Below are 22218 nucleotides of genomic sequence, written 5' to 3'. Positions count from 1 at the left end.
CAAAGCAGCAGGATTTACAAATTTTACTGCTATACTATTAACAAAAAATCTTTAACTCATGCGGCAGTAATTCTTTTTTAGCATCTAGCACTGTTAGCTGATTTTTTTTTTTCTAGTTTAGTACAGTGCAGTTTAAATCTTGGTCCCAGGGAATAAAAAAGACCTTTCAGCTCTTATCCATATCATCTTGGGCAAATTGGTTCATGTCTCTGAGCCTGTTTTTTTTTTTTTTTTTTTTTTTGCTGAATGATAACTCATAGCAAACTTCCTTGCTGCTAGGGTGGCTGTTACTTATGCTTCCACAGGTGTTCCTTTGACTTTTATCATTAATTTAGTGAAAGCTCAGTGAGACTATCAATGTGATAAAAGATCAAAATTACCATCACATTTCCCCCTTTAACAAATGTCTTGTATTATAAATGTAGCATGTTTAGCACATTGACTTTTTTCCTTCTGCATCTTCTAACTTGAATAGTTTGCACTTTGAGGTTTTTGTATTCTTTTAATACAAAAATTATACCCTGTCCGCATACATGTGCTTCCTGCCTTCTGAAATGCACAATATTGGGAGATGAGAAAATAGGCCCAGATAACAGAAAATCACTTAATTAGTAAGATGGTCATTATCATAGACATTACCATAGTCATTATCATTGGCTCCCTTCTAGTTATTATATTCATATCTCCACAAGTCTCATTTACTCCCTACTCCACCCAGCATTCTTCATATGACCTAGAGATTCTCTGATTCCCAAAGCTGAACATAGTATTAAAATAACTGGTGGTGTCTCCATTTCAATTTTGTCAGTGAGTAAATGTCATTTATCTCATGCAGTCACATTTTAGGCATTTTTCTAGAATAGCTATTTAAAACTAATTGGGCTGTATGTGGTGGCTTATGGCTATAATCCCAGCACTTTGTGAGGCCAAGGCAAGAGGATTACATGAGTCCAGGAGTTCAAGGCCAGCCTGGGAACAGCGAGACTTCATCTTTACAAAAGAAAGTTTTTTGTTTGTTTTGTTTTGTTTTAAATTAGGTGTGGTGATGCATGCCTGTAGTCTTAGATGTTCAGGAGGCTGAGGCAGAAGGATTGCTTGAGCCCAGGAGTTCGAGGCTGCAGTTAACTCTGTGATTGTGCTGCTGCACTCCAGCCTTAATGACAGAGTGAATCTCTGTCTCTTAAATAAATGAAATTAATTGGTCCTAAAGTCCTTAGGCTTCTTTCTAGAGCTTCTCAGTGGTAAATATTTTAGAACTTTTGCATGTTTCTCAGTATAAAACCCTTTCAGCTGAGAAAACATTTGTGGTAGGAAGCCCAAAATTATTATTTCAGTTTTTCAGATCAGATATACTCATAGCTGCCATGTCCTTTATCTCTTAAGCAAGGTTTTCATAATGAAACAAAACTCTGTATCTCCTTATTTTTCCCTCATATGAGTCTGTTACTAAGGGTACTTGATGTAAAAACTAGTGAAATTCTCTCCATTCCAGAATGTATCTTGTCTGATTTAACTTCTTTTTAATTGGGTAGGGTTTTAAAGTGTTCTGAATGAGACATTGAAATTGAGGAACTCCATTCTTTCATCTGGCCTATCCGTTCTATTATATCTTCCACTATTGCAGTTGAATGCCATGGCCAACCGAGCAGCTGGGAAAGGGTATGAAAATGAAGACAACTATGCCAACATTCGCTTCAGATTCATGGGCATTGAGAACATCCATGTGATGCGGAACAGTCTGCAGAAACTTTTGGAAGGTACAGAGATTTCACCTTGGCTAGGCAAGAGGCCATAGCTTTGCATTATTATGTAAGCAGAAAGCATGCCTGATTTGGGGTGAAATATAAAAGCAAGCAGGTGAGCAGTGTCAATAAGTGGCTAAGTGTTTGACTATAGTACGAATCTAGCTTACATAGTACTAAATTGCAGCAGTGTTGGTCTGGAAAAGGGACTATGATGTTCAGTTTTGTAATTCAATAAAGTTCATCTGGGTCTAGTTGGTATGAAAATTATTTCTCTCTATGGAATTACTGAGGTTGATTTTCAGGGATAGGCAAACCAACATAAGTATTTTATAAATTGGGATTCATTTTATCATCCTCAAGGTAAGAAATTACCTTATTTAATTTGCTATCAGGATTTAGTCTGATTTTATCACTGTGCTGATGAAGTTGAATTTAGACTTCAAAGGAATAAAGTTGATATCAGACAGTTTTGGTGATCTGTTATTGACTACAAAATGATTAGGGTCAGAAAGGGGGCAAGGTGGGATTGGGGCCTTACAAGACTCTTGGATATAGAGAGCATTTCTTCTAAAACTACTACCCAGGATTCCACAATGTGGTATGCCAACTCAGGCAGAGATGGTGAAAACCTGCCTTCTTTAGTGAACTCCCCATTCTTCCTCTCCTTTCTTCAATTTTGTACTGGTGTAGTCTGCCAGGACGTCTCCTTTACACCATCATTGCCAGATCTCATCTGCTTAGTCTGCATCTCTTTTAAAATATTAGTGTCCCTCTTCCTTAGGTCTCTTTTTTTTTTTTTTTTTTTTTTTTGCCCCAGAATATTTTATGGAAGAGGACTTTGCTTTATAGGTTTTTAAGGTAAAAGATTTACCTCTGCTGGATAATCATTGCAAGGTGCATAAAAGTTAACTGGTAATTTTTTTCAACCTGTTGACAGAACAGGGCTACAGGGAGTAGATGGGGGTGTGGGAGTAGAGACAGAAGCTGAGGGCCTTCAGAGTTAGTATAGGTGGGTGGGATTAGGATAGGGATCAAATATGTTTTCTAATCAGAGGAGATGTGTTTTCCTGTAGATGCTAACTCAATCTTCTGGCTGTCTTCTTGAGAGATTTCTAAGGGCTTGAGAGTGGGTTCTATAGCATGATAAAGCAGAGGCCAGGCTAGGAGATCTGGTAGGCTTTAGACCCAGTTCTGTCCCTAACTCATTGTGTGGTTTCTAACTACTCATTTAACCTTTCTGCCTCAGCTTCCTCACTTACAATATGAAGATCCACTTTCTCCCCTTTCTTAATTAATAAATTGAGTTGATTGTGAATTTCAATCTCTGCTTCCTTTTCTACCTTAGTTTGTGAATTGAAAACTCCAACAATGAGTGAATTTCTTAGCGGCCTGGAGAGCTCAGGGTGGTTAAGACACATTAAAGCTATTATGGATGCTGGAATTTTCATTACAAAGGTAATAATCAGGACTTTTAAAATTTGCACTGACTTTAATTATGTGATATGTTGAAGTAGTAGTGTGCCATGGTGGAAAAAATATTAAAAAGAAACGTAGTTTCTAGATTCAGCTCTGCCACTGATTTACTGTGTGCCCTTGGGCAAGTCTCTTTTCTTCTCTCTGTCTCATCTTTGAACAAAAGTCTAATGATGTAACTTTCGGGCAGCCGCAGAATTCTTTAGGAATATGATTAGCTCTCTCCTCCACTGGAAAAATGAACATATGATGATGCGTACAGAAAATGAACCTTAATTTCAGGGGGTCCACAGACCCCTGAACCTCACATTAAAAACTCTTAGGTGATCTCTAATTGATAATTGATAATAATTGATCTCTAGTTCAGTTATTCTGTGATGTATTTTTATGTTGATTCTAAGATATCAAATACAAGAGTGAGTGTGACATAAATGCAGAGCTTATATATCTTTGAGTTTTCAGAACTCTGAGTACAAAGACCTATTTTTTTAAACTCCTTTGTATAGATCTGCCTCTAAATGCAGCCTAGTCAGGCTTTGTCACCCTGTATTTATGCTGACTTATTTATTTTCTGATCTCTGGGACCCTAGGCTCTGTAGCCTTTGTTAAGTGGTTTGTTTTCTTAAAAAATAAATAAATAAAAATAAAAAAAATCAGTGTATATTTTCTCATTTTAACATTTTTTTTATATATTCCTACATGAGAACTCTCCCTCTTCATCCCACCCCCATTATTTGGTAAAAGTAAAGGTGATATTGACTTTTCATCCATCTGCTATAATTTTCTCAGTTGAAGGCAATGTTATATATATATTATATATAGGCTCTGGCTTAAAAGGTTTGAAGATTGTATATAATTAACTGCCTTAAATATCCAAACCCTAATATCCTACCTTTTTGCTTTCCTAGTCCTGTTGCCTGTACTTTTCATTGTTATTAATGTTCACTATGTGACCCTGTCACTTGTTTCAAGCCCACTCTTCTAACAATTCTTTGTACTATTCCTTTTTCATAGATTCTACATCAATATATCTATAGTTCCTTCTGAAACCAAATTTATTAGACCAAAGATAGTGAGGATGGAGGAGAAGGAGATTTGAGAGACAGTACAGCCTTATAAATATTGGTTGAATTAAAATGAGTAACCAAAAAGATAGGCTTGGATTACACAGTGTTTCTGTGTTCCCTATCTCTATTACCACCTATCAAGTATCCCGGCTTGAGAACCTCAGTTAGCCTTAAATTCTACCTCTTCTCCTCCATCTGGCTGTTGCCAAGTCCCATGTGTTCTGCTTAACAAGTGTTTCTCAAATCTGTCTTTTCTTCCCAGTCTCCGCTGCTACTTCTGTAGTTAAGATAGCCACCATTCATTGCCCACAGTATAAAAACTTCTTAACTGTTTTACTTGTCTCTAGTATTCACTCTCTAGTTTGGCAACCAAATTGCTACTAAAGTTATTTTTCTTGAACATGTGTGATCATGTCACTTTAAACTCAAAATCCTCCATTGGTTATCAATTCTATTGCCAGTAAGACCCCGTAAGCTTGACATTCAGAGTCTTTCACAATCTTGCCCCAACTTGGCTGTAGTGGACTTCTTGCGTCTCTAACATACTATGTTACTTCTTTTTCTCTCTCTTCTTTTTCAAATGTTTATTTTATTTACTTATTTTCTCATAAAAAAGCAATGTATGTACATTATCAAAGAAGTAAACATTTCAGAAATATATAACATAAAATGTAAACATTCTCCATAGTTTGTCCCACAACATACATACATCACTAATGGTAGTTTAATGTTTATGCCCCTCAGTCAGCACTGTCCATTTGAACTTTATGTGATGATGGAAATGTTCTGTATCTGTACTATCTAATACAGTACCCACTACATGTGGAAATTGAGCACTTGAAATGTGGCTAGTGAGACTGAGGAACTGAATTTATGATTTTATTTAGTTTTAACAAATTCAAATTTAAGTAGCTATAGGCTAGTGACTACCATATTGGACAGTGCTGCTGCTCTAGAGTTTTTCAACATATAGAGTTACACATATTAATACTTTTAAAAATGAGCTCATACTATGCATACTGTTTTTTTCTTTTTGAGACAGAGTTTTGCTCTTGTTTTCCACACTGGAATTCAGTGGCGTGATCTTGCCTCACTGCAACCCCTGCCTCCCAGGTTCAAGGGATTCTGTTGCCTCAGCCTCCCAAGTAGCTGGGATTACAGGAGCATGCCACCATGCCTGCCTAATTTTTGGGTTTTTAGTAGAGATGGGGTTTCGCCATGTTGGCCAGGCCCGTCTCGAACTCCTGACCTCAGGTGATCCGCCCGCCTCGGCCTCCCAAAGTGCTGGGATTATAGGCGTAAGCCACCACGCCCGGCCCATACTGTTTTTTAATTGACTTTTTGTACTTACTGTTTAATGAGCATTTTTAAAGATAGTTCAGTCAGTCCTACATCATTCTTTTCAGCAACTATGTTATATTCCATTGTGGTAATTTACCTTCGTCCCCTGTTGATAGAAAATTTAGTTGTTCCTAATTTTTCACTAATGCAGATATTGCTGCATCAAATACCTTTAAACATATATCTTTATAGAAATGAATTTTCGGAGTCAAAGAGTATGAATGTTTCAAATTTTAATAGATGTGGCCAAATTGCCCTCCAAATAGGTAGTACCAGTTTCCATTCCTGCCAAAAGTGCCTATTTTTCCATTTTGGCAGCAATGGTTAAATCAATCTTTTTGCTTTTTGCCAATGTGATAGGTGATAAATTTTATATCGTTTTAATTTGTGTTTCTTTAATCATTAGTGAAATCCAGCATCTTTTTCTGTCCACCAGTGACTTTTGACTCCATTTGGAGCCCTAAACAAAGAACATGGTTGCTACCGTCATGCTCTACTACTACTTGAGGTGTCTGCTTAATTGAGAAGTTAAAAAGGTTGAAAAACTTTTTTCCACATCTCTTTAACTCCTTTTTTACCTGCAACCTGACTACCTTTCTAGGAATATCATTTTTTCTTGTACCCCTATTACAAAGATTACTCATTCTCCCAAATCATATGATCCACACTGCCCAGGGCAGTTTCACTATTCTTCTTGCTCCTTACAAAAGCCCCTCCTCCTTTCAGATCTATTTCATTTAGCTATACTACCCTCTACACTTCCTAGTTACTCTTCCTCTTTCATTAAGGATGTTGGGAACAGCCTTGCCGCCTTTTCTGTCCTGGTTCTTCCCCTCATCTGAAGAAATTTGAATGTCAACGTACAACTTATCAAACATTCTGTACTTACTAGTTCTTTGAACTTTTATAATTCCAACTTTCGCATCTTTAATCCAGCTAGCATAGTTCTTCTCTATCTTGGAAACCTCTGCACTTTTAACTCCTCTTTTCCCAAACTTATTCTTTCTCCCCTGTATACCAAGACCTGGTGGTGTAGCACTTCATCCATTCTACCTTGTCCTTATCCTTCCACTCTACCTGCCCTGCTAGCCACAGTCATTCTTTGCTCTTACAACCTGACCTCTAAGCATTGCTGCAAATAAATAAATCCCATAGACATGTTAGTTGGTACTATCACAGATTTATGCCTTGTAGTCATAGCTGCGGTTCTGTAATCAAAGGGCCACAGAACAGTTATTTTATGTGTACCTGGTTGGCTCCCAGTCCTGTTTCACCAGGCAGATATTCCTTGTGCCTTGCTTTCAAACTGGCTACACCATGGTAACGCCCCTCTCTATAAGCACATATTGAAACGTGTCCTTCTTTATGAAAAAATGTATATGACACCTCTTCTTCTCACTATTATCCTTACCAACTTCTTTGCTATCTCAGAGGATATGGTGCTCCATCTTCTGTATAAGGATACTTACTCTACCTATATTCGAAATTCCATCTCTTCCTACTTTAAGGAACCAACTCTATCAGTTAATCCTCTTTGTTCTGCATTTTCAATGTGTTCTTTTCAACTGGCTTCTTCCTTCAGTACTATGCTCAAATATTTTCTGATTCCTAAAGAAAAAGTACTTTTTCAATCTTCTTCTAGTTACTGCCCCCTTTCCTCTTGGTTAGAGCCTTCTGAAAAGTAGTTGATTTCTCCTATTAGTAATTCATCTCCCTTCACCTTTCAGTCCTCTGTGATCCTATTTTCATACAATTATTGTTGTTCTTGCAGAGGTCTTATGACCTTTGACTTGTAAAATCTAAGAGTCACTTTTTAGTCTTCACTCTATTTTAACTTCTCTGCTGCATTTGGCACTGTTCACTCCTTTTCACTTTGAACCCTTTTTGTAGTTCTGACTTTTATCCAACTACTCCCTCCTGGCTTTCTACCTTTTAGGCTTTTTTTTTTTTTTTTTTTAAACAGTCTGACTCCTGTAATAATCCACCTTCCTCTACTGGAAGGTGGATTATTATAGGAGTCATTGCTTTTTAAGGTCTTTTCTTTTGTCACATTTGGTCTCTGCCTGGACAGCGTCAACTATGCACACAGTGTATACTATATCTCTATTCAGATAGTGGTGAAATCTATACTCTGGCTTAGATCTTTCCCTTTCCTGTACTTCAAAGCCACATATCCAATTGTCCTGCTGGACTTTCCAATAGATGTCCCTGAACTACCTCAAACTCATCATGGCCAAAACAGAAATCTTACGTACCCCCACTACTACCTAAAACTTGCTTTTGTGTTTATTATTTAGTCTAATGTCACTACCTTCCACCTGGTTGCTAAACCACATATTTCAGAGTTATCCTTGAATTTTCCTTCTCCTTTATCCCATGTCTAGTCTCTCACTGTCCTGTTAAAATGTTCATACTTAAAATCCCTCTTCTGCTTTTCAGGCCCACTGCTACTACCTTACCTCAGGCCTATATGGACTTTCACGATTTTAGTAGCTCCCTAACTGGTTTTCCTGCAACCAAACTCATGTACTCTCAGTCCATTCTCTTTGCTGCCACCACAGCCGTCTTTCAAAGATATACATCTGATCATGGCACTTCTCTGCCTTCAACTCCCTGTTGCCATAAAATAAAATGTATACTTGATTGGTCTGTCCCTCACCCTCCTAGCCTTCTCTCTCTCTCCTTATTCCCTCACTTCCAGCCTAGCCTGGGCCATTAAGGCTCTATGCCATCCCTCCTTGCAATGTACATGCTATTACATCATTCCCCTGCCTGGATTCTCCTTTCCTTCTGGTCAATTCGGTAAATTTCTATTCATCTTTCAAGACCTACTTTAGTTGTCTCCTCCTCCTTGGTTATCTTTTGTGCCTTTGTTACACCTGGATTGTAGTCATGCATTTAAGTGTTTGTCTCTTTTGTATTCCCAGTGTACATCATAGTGCCTCTTGTACAGTTGCTCAGTAATTATTGGCTAGGCGTGTGGGTGAATGAAGGAGTGAATTAATGTCTTTTTTCACCTCAGGAAATCCTACTCTTTCTTCAAGGGTCAGGCTTCCCTGGCTCCTGCAAAATATCATTACTACAAATTACTTTACGTTAGCAGTAATTTTTCCATTGTGTTTTAATTATTTATTTATCTTTGGTCACCCTGACTAGTTTGTGGGTTCCTTGAAAGCAGAAACTGAGTCTTATCTTTGTATTTCTAATACCTGCCTAATAGAGGTACAAAAGTGTTAGAATGAATAAGTGAATGACCAATATGTACCATTGCCAAAATTTCTCACGTTGAATAACTGCCCAAATTTTTACATCATTCTGATTGTATTTATGCAATCGCTTTTTAAAGCGACCTAAGACAGGCAAGCACCTCCATCTTAATTTGGAAGCATTTGTGTTAGTAAGACTAAAACAGCTAGAGGAGATTGTTGTCGGATCTGGGACTAGAATGCAGAGCTGTCTGTGTTTTTGAGTGTGAATTCTTCCTCCTATTTACCTGTTTCTCTGAGAATTGATCCTTGTTTTCTTCAGAAGTTTTGTGAATTTAGAACTCTCCTCGTCTTTCTTTTTGCCATGTGTTATGGGTTAGTTTTGATACTTTTTTCCTATTTGGTAAGCTTTCCTTCTCTTTCAGTCCATTATTTTCCTTTTCATTCCCCATAGAGGATGCTAACATTATGAGAAAAAAATTAATGTAGCCCAGTAAGACCAGGTTCTCTGTGCTTTAGGGGCTGTATTTGGTAACTATTTAACCCAACAAGCTATGCAAGTGTTGCTTATGGTACATTTGCGTCTTGTTTTCACAGGCAGTAAAGGTAGAAAAGGCCAGTGTCTTAGTCCATTGTTCTGATGGGTGGGACCGCACAGCACAAGTCTGCTCGGTGGCCAGCATCCTCCTAGATCCATTTTATAGGACATTCAAAGGACTTATGGTAAGAGAGCACGCTACTATATTTTACTTTGTGTAAGTGGTAGATTGCGACAAAATAAAATTCTCAAACATTTTTTTTTTTGTCCAGATTTAGCTCTACATCTAAAAAAATAGCTTTTTTTTTTTTTTTTCCAATTTAGCTTCTTTTCTTTAAATTTAGGTATGTACTATCTGTATACTTTCTTTTGTATGTTCAACATATTTCTTACCTATCAGAAGGTAAATTTTATGTAATAGGCTACTGTACAGAGTAGGAAAAGCTCAAAAAGTTTGCAAAACTGAATGGATGACTATTTAATAGGATGTCCAAAGGGCTCATCATTTTTAACATGTCAGCTGTTTGAATGTCTTGACTCATGACTGTTTTCTAGTGCTGAATCTGAATCCAAGGCCTCTTAGTTGATCTTTCTGAGAAACAGAACTCACCATAGTGGTTTTTTCTCATTTTTTGGAAATCTTTTTTTTTTTTTTTTTTTTTTGAGATGGAGCGTTGGTCTGCCGCCCAGGCTGGATTGCAGTGGTGCGATCTTGGCTCACTGCAACCTCCACCTCCTGGGTTCAAGTGATTCTTATGTCATAGCCTCCCAAGTAGCTGGGATTGCAGACGTACACTACCATGCTCGGCTAATTTTTGTATTTTTGGTACAGAGCTGGTTTCACCATGTTGGCCAGACTGGTCTTGAGCTCCTGGCCTCATTTGATCTGCCCTCCATGGCCTGCTGAAGTGCATGCCTGGCTGGGATTTTTTAAAAAATGGTTAAAAATGGTTTTGTTACTGGTATAAAGCTAAGAGCTGCCTTTGGATTTCTGTTTTTCAAAGGTTGAGTTTAATATCATGCTTATCAGGATTACATTTAGTTCTGGCTCAGTGGCTTGTCACACATCATGTGAAAGCCAAAGGAAATTTGACTCTGGATATATCTGAGAGCATCTGAAATCTGAAGGCACCCTGTATAGGCCTATGAATGAAATCTAAGTTACTTACTTCATTATCATTTAGGAAATAACTTTTTTATGATCGGTTCAATCATTCAGCAAAGTGTTTTGACATTCTTGTATGTATGGTTAATTCATTTTATGATTTTCCTAATACGAACTCTTTCTTTTGTATAAAATGAAGATCTTGATAGAGAAGGAATGGATATCCATGGGCCACAAGTTTTCCCAAAGGTAAAAATATACTCATTTTGATGGAAGGGGCTGAGGATAATTCATTAGGGTGAAGTATATCAAAACCCCAGAATGTACATGTAGAGAAAACAACAGGAGGTTGAACGTGGCTTAAATCTCTTTTCATCAAGAAACAAGTGTTCTAGATAATATGCTAGTGCACTAATGTGACACAGGTAAGCAGAATACTATGTCTGCTTTCAAGGAGTACAAGTAATTATATCAGATTCTTAAATATTTCAAGGAAGAACAAGGCATCACAGGCTACAGAAGGAAAAGTGCTTAACTTTGCATGAAGAGGTCAGGGTAGGCTTCCAGGAGTATATAGCATTTAAGGATGAATTTTTGGAAATGAATAGAAATTTAGTAGGAAGAACAAGGGAATGAAGAGGTCATTCAGGTAGAGGGACTAATATCAAGACAATGCACCTTTCAACCTTTTGTAAGAGAAAAGACAGTTAGAGATTTGTTCTTTTTTAAGGAGTGAGGACAAGGGATTATATTTATCTGTTATCTGCTATAAACCAAACAGCCTCACTAAGGCTTTACCTATCTTATCAGGACAATCAATAAATATCTGACAAATGCCTAACAATGTGCTGTATGTTATATCAGACACTAAGCTGATTCCAAAGACAAATAAAATTTAAGTTTTGGCCAGACGCAGTGGCTCACACCTGTAATCCCAGAACTTTGGGGTGCTAACATGGATGAATTGCCTGAGGTCAGGAGTTTCAGACCAGCCTGGCCAACATGGTAAAACCTCGTCTCTACTAATAATACAAAAATTAGCCAGGCATGGTGGCAGGCGTCCATAATCCCAGCTCCTCAGGAGGCTGAGGTAGGTGAATTGCTTGAGCCTGGGAGGCAGAGGTTGCAGTGAGCTGAGACCACGCCATTGAACTATAGCCTGGGTGACAAGAGTGAAACTCCGTCTCAAAAAAAAAAAAAAATAAGAAATTGAGTTTTACCCTAAAGAGATTATAATTCAGGTCTTATTTAACCCCATTGATATGCATTAATTTAATTTCATTTGGTTTCCACTCTGTAGCCATTTGGGTCTATTTATTTATTTTTCCTTCACCCACAAACATTGGAGCAGTCATTATTGAGGAAACTGAGTTTAATAAGATATAGTTCCTATCTCTTCGATTAAAGAAAAGAAAAATCAGTGATGACAGTGTAGTATGATAAGTGCGTAAGACAGAGGAAAACATAAACAAAGGAACTTTACCCATTCTGGGGCAAAGAAGCCTTCCTGGTATAGGTGACATTTTAACTGAGGTTTAAAGTATGAGTAGATGTTATTTAGAAAGGGAGAAAGTATTCTAGCACTGATGTGTTTGAAACCATAAAGACATTAAACAGGATCATTTATCTGAGGAACTGCAAGCAATTCAGTGTGGCTGGGTCAAAGGATGTGTAGGGAGAATAGAGGAAATGAGGCCAGGGAAGTCGAGCCAGTGAGGAGAAGATCATATAAAGCCCTGTTTTTTGTTGTTTTTTTTTTTTTCAAAGCTAAAAGATTTTTTTTGTGTACATAGTCAAGTTATATTGGAGGACTTTGAACAAGGCAGTGACATGATGTTCAGATCTATATTTTACAAATATCTCTGTGACAGCATGTGGAAGATTGAAATTGGTGACAAAGGTCTGAATTAGTAGGCTCTCAGAATTGATGAAGTTCTGAAAAAAGACAGATGCAATGGGATAGATACAAAGGTATTCAGGAAGTAGGACTCACCAGAAGATGGGAGAAAAAGTCTAGCAAAACCCAAAGGTTTCTGCTGTAGGTAACTGGGTTTATTGAGAAAGAGGATACAGGATAATACAGGGCAGGTTTTGGGGGAAAGTTGGCTTCAGTTTGGGACTTATTTGGCATGGGGCATCCAAGAGAAGATATCCAGTAGGGAGACTATTCAGTAGTAATCTGGAGCTCACTAGTTCTGGATTGGATAGAGAGGTGGTATAGAGGGAGTTACCTGCTTATAATTGGTGGCTTAAACCATGGATTCAGATAAGGTAACTCAAAAAATTGTATATAGAGGAAGAAGAGCCAAGAGATGGCACACAGCCTTGGATAATACTGACACCTGAAAGTCTAGTGAAGAAAGAAGTTCATGAAGGTTGCTGTGAAAGAGTGGTTAGTGAGGTAAGAATAAATCTAAGGGTAGGAAAGAAAAAACATAAGAAAGGAGAATCTCAAGAGAGTAGACTGCAGTGTCATATGCCTCAGAATAACCCAAGAATCGACTTTGGCAATATGCAGGTTTTAATGATCTTTAGTGATAACTGGTTGAGTAAAGTGGCGAAAGCAGAAGCCAAATGGTTGTGAATGGAGGCATGAGTGAGGGCTGAGGAAGTGGAAGGTGAGTATATAAATCTCTTTCAAAGAACCTTGGCTCTGAAGTGGGTAGAAGAGAATGGGTGGGATGTGGGTTTGAGGAAGTGTATTGCAAGACAGGAGATTTGAGCAGTTTCTTATGCTGAGAAGAAAGAAACATTAAAGAAGATAAGGTGATAAGGTTGAAGATATGAAAGAAACAGTGGGTTTTTGGTAGAGTAAGCCTTCCGGGCAAATGGGTGAAAATACCAAATGAAAGATTAGCTTGAGCTAAAATGAAGAACAGCTTTTCCATGGAGATTAGGTGGAAAGGCAGGCAGAGAAGGTGCTATATGTGCTTATTAGAGGCAGAAGTTAGACTTCTTTTTTCTACTTAATGGCCTTGATATTTTTCAGTGACGCTAGAATGAAGGAAGATATGAAATGGATTTGGGGTTTGAGAAAGGTAGTTTAAAATTTGTAAGAGCTGTAAAGGTAATGAGAAAATGGTGTTAAGAAGCTGCATGAAGATTATTTGAGAGCAGTTAAGACACAGTTGAATATGGAGTCTAATTTTGAATGGTATGAATTGTATGATTTTATAATATTCTTGAGCATTATTAGGATTATTAGAAGCAGAGAACATAGCTTTTCAGGCTGATCTGTGGTTGTATTTAGAAGGAAAATAATGACAAGAAAGACCAGAAAGTTGAAAAAAATCGGGAAAGAGTAGTTAATAGGGCAGATCATGGAATTTAGGCTTGATAAGGAAAAAGAGAAACCAGTAGGAATCTGGCATGTGGAGATATCCTGAAATGAGGCCTGAAGGAGTTAAGAAGATGAGCAGCTTTTGAGAATATAATATATGGTGTTCAGAATGGGATACTGTGATTAAGATTTCAAAGATGGAGTAAAAACTACTAGCCAGCCTGTGGCCAGTGGATTCAAAAGGGCGGAGTAGAGGTAAAGATCAGTGAAGGTAATTTGATTTGTGTTAGTTAAGGAATCTGTTGAGCTAATGTAAGTCACCTACATCAACACCAAAGCTTAAGACCATCAGATTGTTCAGAGAATGTAGGCAAGTGACTCAGAGGTTCTAGAAGACATCATTGAGGAAAGAGAAGGTAAATAAGCTAATAGCATGCCGCATAAAGGAAGTGTTTTTAAGGTCATAAAAATAATAGTAGCTTAGAAGCAGCAGTAGGTGCAAGGAGAAAGCTAAACCCACCTCTGCTTTGTTTTAGTATTACGGTATGTGGAAAGTGGAATGATCAGCATTCTTCATTTTATTTTGACCCCAAGGAAAGGTGGTATCCTTGTGAGCCATGCTGTAATTATATCAGAAGGTAGAGAACCTGCAGTGTAGAAACTGAGGGTGCCGTGTTGGTTTCCAGTGGAATAGTGTTTCCAGTGGATGATAGGGTTGGTAAAGAGAGCATTATGGGGAGGAAACATTAAACAGTTCTGGGATGAGGTTTCATTTATGCACTTAATAAAGGGGGTTTCTTAAATACCTATTTTTTGCCAGGCACTATGCAGTAAACAATATAGATGAGGTCATTGCTCACACAGAACTAAATGTTGCTATTTAAATTAAATTAAAATTAAATACAATTAAAAAGTCAGTCAGCCACACTATCCACATTTCAAATGCTTAACAGTTAGCGGCTGCTATATTGGACAGCACAACTGTAGAAATTTTCCATCATTGCAGAAAGTTCTATTGGAAAGAGGGTGTAAAAGAAAATAGACGAGATGACCAAAGGGCTTATAGCCTGGATGATAGTAAAGGACACCAGTAGCTAAGAGGTCTGCTGGAATTAACTAGCTTTGAGATTCTGGCTGGCATTTTGGTATGAGGTATTTCCTTGCCACTGCCAACAGGGACAAAAGATGACCTTGTTATGGCCTACTCCCAACAGTGTAATCCTTGATGCTAACTAGTGTCTTTCTTTACCTTTATTTGCATCTCTCAGGTGTGGCCACTTCGATGGAGACTCTAAAGAAGTGTCCCCTGTCTTCACCCAGTTCCTAGACTGTATTTGGCAATTAATGGAACAGTTTCCTTGTGCCTTTGAGTTTAATGAAAACTTCCTGCTGGAGATCCATGACCATGTTTTCTCCTGCCAGTTTGGAAACTTCCTTGGAAACTGCCAGAAGGATCGGGAAGATCTAAGGTGAATTTATTTTGTGAGAAAACACTAAATAGGCAGAAGGGGGTCAGTGCAAAAAGAAGGTACCTACCACCCTGAATTTGGCAGAGTAGTCAAGAAAAGGGGAGGAGATAACAATAATAAAAAAAACTTTTGAAGCAGAAAGCACTCAGTGTTTGCACAGAGATCTTTCAGAACCATGAGATTTCTTATCTGTAAAATAGGGATAATAATGCCTAATTTTTAGAGCAATCATGGAGAGCCAATAAAATAATGGATGTACAAAGCCTTTGCAGATAATTAATTGCTTTGCCGGTATGAGTAGTCATTATCTACTTCTCACTCATATCAGAGATCACAAACTAGCAGCTCATAGGCCGAACCCAACCCAACAGGCATGGTTTGTTTAGTGTGTGGAGTATTTTTTAAAAACTCCTAATTAGTTGCCAACATTTTTGTTTATTTCTATAAGTTTTTGGGGAACAGATGGTATTTGGTTACATGAGTAAGTTCTTCAGTGGTGATTTGTGAGACTTTGGTACACTCATCTCCAGAACAGTGAACCCAATTCGTAGTCTTTTATCCCTCACCCCCTTTCCACCCATTCCCCCTGAGTCCCCAAAGTGCATTGTGTCATTCTTATCCCTAGTTGCCAACATTTAAATATCAGGAGATTTCACATTAAATTATTTTAGGATGTTTTTCCTAAATATTCTGAAAACTCAGGAGCTCTGGCAACACTAGATTGTATTTTCTCATGATAATAATAAGTTAGAGCTGAATAGTAGCTGTTCCATTTGGATGAGGCAAACTTACTCTTGTTGACTGCAGTTCTTACCATTCTCTATAGTTTATTCTTAGCCCATTTCTAATGTTATCTTCCTAGTTCTAGTAGGTAGTTGAGTTTGCACCCTTTATTTAAACTAACATCCTCACAATATATGTGACATAAGTACTTTTTGAAATTGACAAGATGGAGCTATGAACAGTATTTTCCTTATTTTAGAGACAGTAAAAGAAATAGGAAAGTAGCTGTTTTACAACTCACTCCTATTTCACAGCTGTTGGCTGAGTTAGCAGTTAGCCCAACTCTCAGGCCCCTTTCTAGCATAGCCAGGATGAGATTACTTCTCTGTGATTTAGTTTTCCTGTCAACATAGAGAGCAATAATGAGTCTTTCTGTTTTAACATTTGTACTTACTTGGTAGTTTCTCTCTTGTTGCCACGCATGTTTCTCTCTCTCTGTTTACAACTAGACCTTTGTCACTTTCTCCCCAAGTACTTTTAAGATATTCATTATGTCTTTAAGTTATTTCCCTAGGCATTAAAACTCAGGATCTTTTCCATAATATTTTTCCTTCTCTTAAAATCGGGTCAATATATGTAATATTTTTCATATAAATATGAATATTCATTTAAAAACAACAGTTGAACATTTTAACATATTTTAAAGTAGTAACTACTTAAAATAAGCAGAAGTGTCATTTATTCACGAATGGAAAAGCATGGGTTTTAGAGTCAGGCAGACTTGGGTTCAAACTTTGGCTCTGTCACCTACTAGCTATGTGACCTTGAGCAAATTAATATTTAGTCTCATTTTCTCATTAGTAATTTTGGGCTAAAATATCTCACAAGGTTTTATTGGGAAAATTTAAGGAGGTATTTTAGGTAACGGGTCTGGAATAGTGTTTGAACACGTAGTAAATACTCAACAAATTAGTTACCTTACCAGTGCAGTATTTTTTTTTTTCATGTTATAAACCAATAGCAGATGAGAAAGACAGATATACAGGGCCTTTGGCCTCACTGAAATACTCTGACAATTGTATAAGTTACAGGACAATAATTTTAGGTCTAACTACTTATACCACTCTTCAGTTCTCCTTTAGCTTTCTTTGACATGATGTGTGTGCAAATGACCTTCTCATGAATGGTTATACAGCAGCTCACATGGGGAACCAGTGGATCCCATGTATTTTGAGGTGTTAACTAAGGGACTTGCTTGCTGGTTGAGTAGGCTCCCCATGGTCTCAACCCAATAAGAATTAGTTTTGTAATATAAATGCCATAATCTTTAGTTGCCCACCTGGGAGAACTCACGGATATTTTCTATTATAAATTTCCAATTCTCTGTCACTGTCTTAAACCTTCTGAAGGCAGGAGAAGCTGGCTTTAAATAAAATGAAATATAGAAGAGCCAGAAATTCACTCCATAGGACCTATCTCTTAACTTAGCAGATTTTCAAAAGCAATTTAAAAATTTTTAAAACCAGAAAAGTCATTAGTTCATAAAATCCTTGATTTGGAATATAACTTAGAGGTCACATTTAACGATGAGGAAACAGGCTCAGAGAAAGCTCGAGATTTTCTTAAAATCACACAGCTATTCCACAACCGAAACTGGACTTAGAATCCTGTTCTCCAGTATGGAACTCTTTCTAATCTCTGATTTATTTTAAAGATGGATAAATTGAAGCCCAGATAAGTTGTTACTCCATCAACACTTATTAGCCACTTATTTTTCTTCTGTCATATCCTGTCCTCCTTTGTTGGGTTACTTATTAGTAAAATTTACTGCTTATCATGTTCAACAGGACTATTGAGATTGCTTGCTTGCTGCTTTTAATTTTTTGGCTTGTTTTTCTTTTCTAACAGAATCTATGAGAAAACACATTCTTTATGGCCTTTCTTGGTTCAGAGGAAATCAGACTTCAGGAACCCTCTCTATAAAGGCTTCACTATGTATGGGGTACTCAATCCCAGTACTGTGCCCTACAACATTCAGTAAGTTCTTAAATTTTTCCGTCCTTTCGTATAGCAAGTCCTAGGGTTTCGGCCTCCTTGCTTCTCCTTGGATAGCTGCCACCATCTGTACAAGCCTGGCTATGGAGTAGGACATTCTGTCCTCATATCAGCCATTTTTTGCTGCCTCTGAAAACAAGAGCCCAACTCCTATTGGTTTTCAGGGCTTTGCTGTTGCCTGCTTAGGGAAATAAATAAGAAATAATAGTTGATTTATAGAAATACAAACAGTCAAGATAAAGTTTGATTCATTTACTCTTCCTTTGTATCTTCTACATTTTTTGTCCCTTCCCCAACAAAGAAAAGAAAAATGAGGGAAACCAAGAGAGTGCTGGTAATGTTTTCTATATTTTTCCAAAGCTTCTGCAGGCTGAAGCACTCACAAAGAGTACAAAACAGAACTAAATAAATTTATTAGCTCTAATAGCTTATTTTGTGGATTCTTTATGATTTTATAAATATAAGATTGTGTCATCTCTGAATAGAGAGTTTTATTTCTTCCTTTGCAATTTGGATGTCTTTTCTTTCCTTGCCTAATTGTCCTGGCTAGAGCTTCCAGTACAATGTTGAGTAAAAGTAGTGAAAGGAGGCATCTGTGTCTTGTTCCTGATTTTAGGGGTAAAGCTTTTAGTCTTTCACTATTGAGCGTTGATGTTAGCTGTAGGTTTTTCACAAATTTTCTTTTTCATGTTTTAGGATTTTCTCTTCTATTTCCTGTTAGTTGAGTGTACATTTTATTTTTTTGCTATTATTACAGTTTGAATTTTAATTGACATGATAGTCGTACTACATATGGAATACAGAGTAATTATGCTGTATTTGTCTTTCTGTGTCTGGCTTATTTCAGTTAACATAATGTTCTCATCTGTGTTGCTGTGAATGACAGCATTGCTTTCTTTTTTGTTGCTAAAATAGTATTTCCTCATATATACTTACCACATTTTCCTTCTCAATCCATCCATTTATGGACACTTAGGTTGATTTAGTATCTTGGCTTTTGTGAATAGTGCTGCAATAAATATGGGAGTGCACATATCTCTTTAACACAATGACTTCATTTTCTTTGGATATATACCAAGTAGTGGGATTGCTAGCTATATCATAGGACAGTTCTATTTTTACTTTTTTTAGGAACCCCATGCTGTTTTTCATAATGAATGTACAAATTTACATTTCGACTGACTTCACCTTGTTGATTGTTTCCTTTACTGTGAAACAGAAGCTTTTCAGTTTGATATAATCCCATTTGTCTACTTCTGCTTTTGTTACCTGTGCTTTTAGAGTCATAGCCAAAAAATTATTGCCCACTCCAATATTATGGAGTATTTCCCTGTTTTCTTCTAGTAGTTTCATAGCTTTGGGTCTTTCATTTAAGTTTCTAATCCATTTTGAGTTGATTTTTGTATGTGGCGAGAGATAGGAATCTAGTTTCATTCTTCTGCATATGGGTATCCATTTTTTTCCAGCACCATTTACGGAAGATTGTATTTTCCCCAACGTTTGTTCTTCACACCTTTGTGTGTATATGCATTTGTTTTTTCTGGGCTCTCTTTTCTATTCCATTGGTCTATGTGTCTTTTTTTAGATTAGTATCATGCTTTTGGTTACTATGGCTTTGTAGTACATTTTGAAGTCAGATAGTGTGATATCTCCAGCTGTCTTTCTTTTTTTTTTTTTTTTTTTGGCACAAGATTGCATCAGCTGTTCAGGATCTTTTGTGGTTCCATATGAATTTTAGGATTCTTTTTTCTATTTCTGTGAAGAGTGTCATTGGTATTTTCTTAGAGATTACACTGAATCTGTAGATTGCTTTGGTAGTATAGACACTTTAACAATATTAATTCTTCTAGTCCATGAAGATGGGATATCCTTCTGTTTATTTGTGTCATCTTCGATTTCTTTCATCAATGTTTTATAATTTTCAGTGTGAAGGTCTTTCACCTGCTTGGTTAGATTTATTCCTAAGTATATATTTTTTGTAACAATTGTAGATGGGATTGTTTTCTTTATTTCTTTTTCAGATAGTTTACTATTGATGTGTAAAAATGCTGCTGATTTTTGTATGTTGCAAATTTACTGAATTTGTTTATTAGCTCTAGCAGTTTTTTGGTGGAATCTTTGGGTTTTCTATATACAGTGGACCCTTAAACAACACAGATTTCAAAAGTATTTTTATGTGGATTTTCTTCCACCTTTGCAACCACTGAGGCAACAAGACCAACCCTTCTTCTTCTTCTTCTGTCTACTCAACATGAAGATGACAAAGATGTAGATGTTTATGATGATCCACGTCCACTTAATTAATAGTAGATATATTTTCTCTTTCTTACAATTTTCTTAATAATATTTTCTTTCCTTTAGCTTAACTTATAAGAATACAGTATATAATACATATAACATACAAAATAGGTGTTAATCAATGATTTATGTTATTGATCAGGCATCTAGTCAACAGTTGGCTACTAGTAGTTGAATTTTTGGTCAGTAAGAACTTATGCATTGATTTTCCAATGTGCAAGGGTTGACAAGTCTTTATTATTATTTTATTATTTTTATTTTTATTTATTTATTATTTTTTGAGACAGAGTCTCGCTCTGCCGCCAGACTGGAGTGCAGTGGTGACATCTCAGCTCACTGCAGCATCCAACTCCCTGGTTCAAGTGATTCTTCTGCCTCAACCTCCCAAGTAGCTAGGATTATAGGCATGTACCACCATGCCCAGCTAATTTTTGTATTTTTAGTAGAGATGGGGTTTCACCATGTTGGCCAGGATGGTCTCAATCTCCTGACCTCGTGATCCCCTTGCCTTGACCTCCCAAAGTGCTGGGATTACAGACATGAGCCACCGCACCTGGCTGAGTTTGACACTTCTAACCTTGGTATTGTTCCAGGGCCAACTGTATACACTCATGTCATCTGCAACAAGGGATAGTTTAACTTTCTCATTTCCAGTTTGGATAACTTTCATTTCTTTCTCTTGTCTAATTGCTGTGGCTAGAAATTCAAATACTAAGTAGAATAGAAGTGGTAAAAGTAGGCATTGTTGTCTTGTTCCAGATCTTAAGGGAAAAACTTCCAACATTTCCCTGTTCAATATGGTGTTAGCTGTGGGTTTGTCATATGTGGCTTTTATTTTTAGTGAGGTAAATACTTTCTATACACAATGTGTTGTTTTTTATCATTAAGGGATATTGAATTTTGTCAAATGCCTTTTCTTCATCTATTGAAATGATCATATGGTTTTTGTCCTTCATTCCATTAGTGTTCTGTGTCACATTTATTGATTGGCATGTGTTGAGCCATTCTTGCATTCCTGGGATGAATTCCACTTGATCATAGTGAATAATCTTTTTAATCTGCTATTGAATTCTGTTTGCTAGTATTTTGTTGATGATGTTTGCATTTGTGTTCAACAGGGCTATTCTTTTTAAATTATGTCCTTGCTTGGCTTTGGTATCAGGGAAATACTGTCCTCATAGAATGAGTTTAGAAATATTGCCTCCTCTTCAATTGTGTTGACTAGTTTGAGGAAAATTGGTATTCATTCTTTAAATGTTTGGTACAATTCAGCAGTGAAGCCATCAGGTCCTGGGCCTTTCTTTGATGGGAGATTTTTATTACTGTGTCGATCTCATTACTCACTATTGGTCTGTTCAGATTTTCTATTTCTTCATTCTTTAATCTTGGAAGGTTGTATATGTCCATGAATTTATCCATTTTTTACAGGTTATCTTGATTTTCTGGCATAAAATTGTTTCTGATACTGTCTTGTGATGCTTTTTATTTATATGGCATCAGTTGTAATATATCTTTTTTTGTATCTAATTTTATTTGAGTGTTTTCTATTTTTTTCTTAGGCCAGCTAAAGTCATCTCAATTTTATCTTTTTTTTTTTTTTTTTTTTTTTTTTAATAACTCTTGGTTTCATTGATCTGTTTTGTTACTTTAAGTCTCTCTTTTCTTTTCTTTCCTTTTCTTTTTTTGAAACAGGATCCTGCTCTGTCCCCCAGGCTACAGTGCAGTGGCACAACCATGGCTTACTGCAGCTCCCACCTCCTGGGCTCAGGTTATCCTCCTGCCTCAGCCCCACTGAGTATCTGGGACTACAGGTAGATGCCACCACATCTGGCTAATTTTTTAATTTCTTTATAGAGATGGAGTCTCACTATGTTGCCCAGGCTGGTCTTTCCTGGCCTCAAGCAATCCTCCCTCCTTG

At 37.0% G+C, this 22218-nt stretch overlaps 1 protein-coding gene and 1 long non-coding RNA gene across 4 annotated transcripts in view; one reads left to right on the top strand and one right to left on the bottom strand.

Moving 5' to 3' along the window:
* The window catches only part of LOC116535020, a 167331-nt gene that overhangs the window by 8409 nt on the left and 136704 nt on the right, over positions 1–22218 (bottom strand). The window lies entirely within an intron of this gene.
* Positions 1–22218, top strand: part of MTMR8 (myotubularin related protein 8) — a 128456-nt gene that overhangs the window by 44657 nt on the left and 61581 nt on the right. For all 3 annotated transcript variants that reach the window (XR_004262002.1, XR_004262003.1, XM_032255794.1), the window contains 6 exons: positions 1625–1757; positions 3091–3200; positions 9430–9555; positions 10675–10724; positions 15024–15224; positions 17856–17984. Coding sequence is in view for 1 of the 3 variants with exons in the window: in XM_032255794.1 (XP_032111685.1) it covers positions 1625–1757; positions 3091–3200; positions 9430–9555; positions 10675–10724; positions 15024–15224; positions 17856–17984 (749 nt within the window). In the remaining 2 variants the exon portion in view is untranslated. The remainder of the gene's footprint in view (positions 1–1624; positions 1758–3090; positions 3201–9429; positions 9556–10674; positions 10725–15023; positions 15225–17855; positions 17985–22218) is intronic.

This window comes from Sapajus apella, unplaced genomic scaffold, assembly GCF_009761245.1.
Source record: "Sapajus apella isolate SASKATOON/1434 unplaced genomic scaffold, GSC_monkey_1.0 scaffold91, whole genome shotgun sequence".
Taxonomy (NCBI): Eukaryota; Metazoa; Chordata; class Mammalia; order Primates; family Cebidae; genus Sapajus; species Sapajus apella.
Note: the sequence above shows the minus strand (reverse complement) of the source record. Positions and strands in the feature narration are given on the sequence as shown.